Source organism: Scophthalmus maximus, chromosome 18 (genome assembly GCF_022379125.1).
Source record: "Scophthalmus maximus strain ysfricsl-2021 chromosome 18, ASM2237912v1, whole genome shotgun sequence".
NCBI lineage: Eukaryota > Metazoa > Chordata > Actinopteri > Pleuronectiformes > Scophthalmidae > Scophthalmus > Scophthalmus maximus.
The window spans coordinates 10642297-10649057 of record NC_061532.1 but is presented as its reverse complement, the minus strand read 5'-3'; the positions used below and the strand labels follow the sequence as shown (position 1 = coordinate 10649057).

The 6761-nt window shown below is 42.7% G+C and overlaps 1 protein-coding gene across 5 annotated transcripts in view; it reads left to right on the top strand.

Moving 5' to 3' along the window:
* The first annotated feature begins 851 nt into the window (after positions 1–851).
* Positions 852–6761, top strand: part of si:dkey-71h2.2 (low density lipoprotein receptor adapter protein 1) — a 96230-nt gene continuing 90320 nt past the window's right edge. The window contains exon 1 of one of the 5 annotated variants that reach the window (XM_035616822.2): positions 852–1249. In XM_035616822.2, the coding sequence (XP_035472715.2) occupies positions 1165–1249 (85 nt within the window). In that variant the 5' untranslated portion in view covers positions 852–1164. The remainder of the gene's footprint in view (positions 1250–6761) is intronic. The other 4 variants (XM_035616823.2, XM_035616824.2, XM_035616825.2 and 1 more) reach the window with 4 other exon arrangements.

Genomic DNA, 6761 nt, shown 5'->3' with positions numbered 1-6761 from the left:
TATGTTGTATGTGTCAGAAATTATTTTTTCTTGTTGTAAAAGTTCAAGTGGAGTTAGAGAGTTCAGATCCCCCTAATATAAGTTATGGTGGACAAGTTGTCCACCATTTATTTTGTCTTTGTTTAAAACAATAATCTATAGTTTGTATTGAAGAAACGTACTTCTTATAATAAATGACATCCCCAATCATCTCGGTGCTTATTTGCACCGAGGGACGACGGATCAATATAAAGTTGCAATAACCAGTTACAACCGATAGAGGGAGCGAACGTACATATAACAGTAAAAACTGATGCATTCGTTTGAAATGTTGCTTATAGTTTTGTGGTTGTTGTATTTGATCAATAGTGTTGTTACACATTGGTTTTAAATCAAATTTAAGAGGGATGTGGAAATGATGTGAAATTAACATGTTTCTGGTTTAAATCCTATAGTTAACTTTAATAAATATGTTATTTTTTATAACAAAAAAACCCAACAACAATTGATGATGCAGGGCAGAAATATTAAAACTCTTTAAAAGAGGGATAATAAGAGCGAAACTTGGTCTACCACAGTATAGTTTATTTTATTTTATTTCGATCACATAGTTACACAGCATCACATACATAACATAAATAGTAAAAAAAAACCCAAAACATTATATATATTTATATGTTGTTCTTAGGTCCCTCGGGATCGTGTCACTCTTATTAAATGTATTATTATTATTAATCATCATTTTCATGAGTATTACTTTCTGTTGAATTATCCTCAGAAAATCCGGAGAGACCAAAAAATACAAAGTAGAAATGTAGAAGCTCATCAGCCAATCAGCCTCATTACATTGAGGTGTGCGCCTCACTGACGAGGGAGCGTCACAGCCCGTCGAGGTTGGAGGTCGGACACGCCCCTCAACTCTGGGAGCAGCGCGGCGGGTTCACGTGCTGCTGCTCCTCGGCCGCGCGAGTCGCCGGTGGAGCGGGAAGCGGCAGCAGCAGCAGCGGGGAGACAACACGACACGACACGACACGAGACGAGGGGAGAGGAGGGTGGGAACTTGTACCTCCCTCCTTGTTTGGCGCATACGTCGTCGAGCTCAGCCTGCCAGTGGTCCCGAGGGGGAGGGGGCGAGGAGGAAGGAAGGCGGGAGATCCACCTGCCGGACCGCAGACACACCTCGGCATGGACGCCCTGAAATCCGCCGGCAGGGCGATCATCAAGAGTCCCGGAGTTCCGCGGCACACATGGGGAACTTCCAAGCACGAAAGTGAGTGAGGCAGTGTGTGTGTGTGTGTGTGTGTGTGTGTGTGTGTGTGTGTGTGTGTGTTTGGATGTGGTACATTGATGTGGAGGATGAGGCAAAGGTGGTGCCATGGATACATGGATATCACACAGGAACAGAGAGGAGGACGGTGTGTGGCCACTGGCTCGTGTACTGTTGTGTACTCCTGTGTACTGTGGTGTGCTGTGGTGTACTCCTGTGTACTGTGGTGTACTCTTGTGTACTGTGGTGTACTCTTGTGTACTGTGGTGTACTCTTGTGTACTGTGGTGTACTGTGGTGTACTCCTGTGTACTGTGGTGTACTCTTTTGTACTCCTGTGTACTGTGGTGTGCTGTGGTGTACTCCTGTGTACTGTGGTGTACTCTTGTGTACTGTGGTGTACTGTGGTGTACTCCTGTGTACTGTGGTGTACTCTTTTGTACTCCTGTGTACTGTGGTGTACTCCTGTGACCGGCAGACATTTTTTTAAATTGATGAATAATTTTCCTACAGTACAACCTGCCAATTACAACTGATACTGAAAGTTAATCAAATATATGAGTAATCGATCAATAAATAAATTGACTGGCATACAATTTATGAATTTATGAATCAATTTAAAGTGTAATCGAGCAAAAAAAATTATGCTTCTAGCTTCTTGATTTGATTTCTTCATGGTCGGCATTTAAAACTGATAGTCGGATAACATTCTAGACAAATTTTTCATAGAGTAGATGATAATCGAGTAATCAATATAGTAATGTTCAGATGAAAATAACCATTTGTTGCAGCCCTAAAATCAAGTATATCAAAGCAGAATACTTTGATTCATGCCCAGTACTGAATACCTAATGGGATGAATTGGGGATTTAAGTTAAGTTATTTTTTTCTCCTTTTTAGTTAGGGTTGTCATAACACAAAATCCAAAGGTAATTCACAGTATGATAGTAAGCCACTTTCAGCAATACACTGAGAGCAATATAAACATACTGTTATTAAAGTAAAGCATTGTTATCCATAAAAAAAATCAGATAAAGATAGATAGATAAATCACAAACAAATAACATTAAGGGTTATACAATACTTGACTGTATACTATCATTTTGCGCTTTGTTTTTCCAAATTATTCAGAAAATATCATGCAAAAAAATAAACAAGGCTGCTTCTGGACAACTGCAGTGTGAAGCACAGGAGGCTGTTGTTGTTTCTGAGTGAAGGGTCAGAGCGACAAACCTCGTCACACCCTCGGTGTCATACGGGGGGCCGAGGGGCGGCTTTGCCGCCCGCGGCTCTGCTGTCTCACTGATGTGTGAAGTGTTGTCTCGAACGCTTTCCTCCCCGCGTCTCCATCGCCTGTGAGCTTCTCCCCGCCGTAAGTGCTAGCATGCTGCTTTTTCTTCGCCCTCATCCCGAATTCCCCGCCTAGTGAATAATCAGCCGCCTGTGCCAACTTTCATTAAACGTGACTGATTAATTCCACAGCCAGGAGGACGTTCCTCGGTTTTTTCGCACGCTCTCCAGGAAATGTTCTACATAAATCATTGGCTGTTGAGTGTAAGTCCGTGGGATATAAAAAGTTATCTAATGAGTCACACTGATGGTTTGACCGGATGCATTTAGTTTCTCAACGTCAAGTGACGGGTTGTCCCGACCGGTTTGGGTTGATGGATGTTGACGGCTGCTGCTCTGAAACTTCTGATCTTGGCTTTTTATTCAAACACTGATGGATGGGAGTTGTTGTTACTTTTCCTCAACATCACTACTTCGCCATTATTACCACCATGGCCCCTTTATTATGATGACAAAAGCTGCCAAGCAAACCTCTGCGTTATGCTTTTCTTCTCTTATCGTTGTTGTTGGTGTCAGAAGCAGAATGATACTATCAGAGGCCGCTTGTGTCTGAACTCATCACCAGAGGAATCCGGCTGGAAAACTGTGAACCCGGTGGTGGTCACGGACAGATCAGACAGACGGGGTCGACTGCTGAAGCTACTTAGCAGGCAATTTGGAGAGAGGAGGGCGTCCTCATGCCAGCATGTGGCGGTGCGTCAGAGATGGCTCTCGGAATGCAAAATAACGGCCACGCCGCAGCTGCTTGGCACATTCACACAAATTAGGTGTGATTAATGCCAGAGAGAGAGTGCTGAATAATTTGTGTCCTGCTTTAGGATTGTGGAGGGAAGTGCAAACAAAATGTGGCTATAAAGTCACCTCGGTTAATTAATGACAGTTAATGACAAGATACGCTTAATTCATGAACAAAAAGCAGCCCGTACCCAGCCCAGTTGTTAAATAGCGAGTCTCCGTCATGGGACAGAAAATCAATATCACAATAAATCTAAGCTACGATCATGGCTTTTGAGTTTCTGTTGAAAGGTGACGTTTGCTATTAGACATTCCAAAATATCCGTATTAAAGCATTAGCAGCAGTGTGAGCTTTAACCCAACAAGCCGACATAAATTACTCCATGACCTGTCTGCTGACACCGTGAGGTTGAACTCTCCCACTCGACCGACACTTTAGCTAATGACATGCAGCTCGTTACATTGAAGGAGATTTTTCGCAAGTCAGTCTCATGTCTGCATGAGCAATACATATGTCATGACACCCTCTCATTAGGGTTGGACCGAGTAATGTTATCTATAACATCCAACACGGTAAAAGTTGGAATTTAACTCCATTAGATTGATATAAAGGCTTCAACAATGCGATGTAGAACGCACAGCGATTACATGTCTCATATTTCGTGTTGAGAGCAATGTAATTAATCCATTGCTTAATTATCACATCTTGCCAACAAAGAATATAGATATGGGTTTAGGTTAACATTGAAAATGAGCCAATGTGAAGTTGTTGAGGGTGTTCTTCTCATGTCAAATCAGTCTAAAAATTATTATTATTATTATTTGGATTGGGAAATGCAGGGTATAATAATCACAGCAGCATACTTTCCCTCCATTTTTGGATCTCCATTCTTGCAAACGCCATGGGTGAAGTTATGAACACCCAGCAAAATGCTGTAGATGCATAAGGATCTTTGTGTATTGTTATTTTTTAAAAATTTTGTTAAAGGATATTCACGGTCCCCAAACTTTTATCTGAGAAACAGAATGATCTTCAAATGCCCCGTTGGAATCTGAAGTACTTTACTGTGACCGCGCCTGTGGCATTCCTGATGTGTGCGTTTACTGACAGTGGAAGTCTGACTAATCCATTAGTGCCTGTGACGGCTTGTAATGCAACCACATCTCCTCTTCCTCTGTATTTGTACAAGCTCAGGATGGGACAGAGTCTGCATGATGAACGAGTACAAATCCAGGATGATAGTTTACTCTAGACATGCAGCCATGTAAAAAAAAGAAAGGTCAATAATTATATTTTCTACCTTACTAAGATTAAAAAATTAGCTATTTCTGGACATCTACTGTAGCCAGTCCTCAGTTCTATAGCCGGCGGCAAGCTGACAAGTACAGTACTTCCTCGTGGCCGTCCGTTGTCATCTGTTGAGGTCAAAGCCACTGGCAGGACGGACGAGGACACAGCATGTGCCTCGAGTGCGAGCCATCCCTTTGCATCATGTCACACAGGAGCAGCGCAGACCTTTCTGCATCTCACAAGTCTCACTCACTTGCCCTTGGCGCCAAGGACGTCGTCCACGCCGTACCATCGGCATCAATTTTGAAATTCGTGTTGCTTTGGGACTTGCTGCGTTGCATCCAGTGAGACTGTGTCCTTGGGTTTAGGATCGTTTTTTGTTGTAGTTCATTTCATGACGATGATGCTGCTGCACAGCCCTGTGATCAGCATCAAAGAAAGACACTAAAAATAACAAGATTCACTTAGTCCTTTAATACACATCCCAAGCTTTATCGCTTTGAGGAAAAGAATATGCAGTTGGAAGAGAATAAAGAGCTTGATCTGAAATTTAGGGAACTCAACAGTCAATTAGGTTCGACCGGTTGAGAACTCTGGCAGCGAATGCGGCCTGCGGTTCTATTAAAGCTGACGGGGGGTTGACTGAGTGACATGCAGGAGGCAGCGTTGTCAGTTAGCGCTGCCCCTCGAGGAGCAATTATCTCGCAACGGCTCGTTAAAACTCAGGAACCCGTAAGTCATGGACACGGACAGTGAGGAGGAGGAGGAGGAGGAGGGGGTGTTTGGAAAAACACAGGATAATGATGAAGGGAACGTCAAAGAAAAGGGATGGAGGCTGGGCATCAGTTTGCAGCAAATTACAGGGATAAATAAGATGAGGAGTTAATAATTTGAGGCCGATGGATTTGTATTATTATGCACCATTAAAGTGTCATCAACGCAGCTTAGTACCAAATCTAACTTGTCCACTGTATGTAGCATGGAAAGAGTTATTTTTCCCCACTTATGCTTCATAGCGTGCATATCGCTTAGTTTACATTTGCCCATGTCGCAGAAATGTGCATTTTCTAACATTTGTGTGAACACTCCAACACGAAGGAGGTTAACGGAAATGTATTACGGTAAAAATCAGAGCTGTAACAATCAGCAGCTGCAAAAGCCTCCCAGTTTCCTTTGGTTCCATTTGAACGACACTGGAAACCAATTGAAATGATCACGGTCGCAGTGATCAGCTGCTCATGTGGATTGAATAGCTTGAGACAGAAGAATCATTGCTGTACAGATGGTGTTTGAATAATTTGGTCACAGATATCAAGTAGTATGCTCACAGTGTTCCTTTTGGGTCTTTTCATACATATGACAACATATGGAATAAAGATCATAACTGGTGTACCCCACTTCTTCACTGCTTGGACACTTGTCAAATTTACCCAAATTGTGTCTCATCCTTGATGTCGTCAGGGGTTGAAATATATATATATATATATACAGCCAAAAAATGAAAATTGACTTTAGGTTGCAACATCAACATTGTTTCAATGTGCATTGATTTAGGGTTACAAAATAAACAAAAAAAAATGCACACGTCTGAATGCTTTGTTATTCAGGTGCAAACCTGCATGTCACTTCAACCTGTGTAACTTGAGAGGTTGTCATAGAGCTGCCGTCAACCCCCACGTGGATGAAATGTTTGCAGTGTATTTTGGAATGCTGCAGTGTGTAACTGCTCTCCCAACACAAGTTGCTGTGTGCACCGTGCACATATCGCTTCCTCTCCTCACACAGCCGTGGCTCAGCTAGCTCAGTTTTTGTCATCCTGTTCCTGCTGCTCTGTCTGCATTTTGGGACTTTTACACTGCGTGACTATGGGCCCTGCTCGTTCTCCGCTGCATGTGTGTCACATGAGAGCGGGTGTAATGTTTTCACCCTGACTCTCCTGGCCCTCAACAGCGTCTACAGAAAAGGTTGCATTAGCATGCAGCACATGCCCTTTTACAACAGTGCCCTGTATAAGAAAAAAAAAAAGCAGCTGCAGGGAGGTAAAGATTTGAGAATGTTCTATAGAAGTTATTTTTATATGGTTTTTCCAGAATATTTCAATGCGGCCAGTGTCACACCGTAATCTGTGTTTATAAATGGC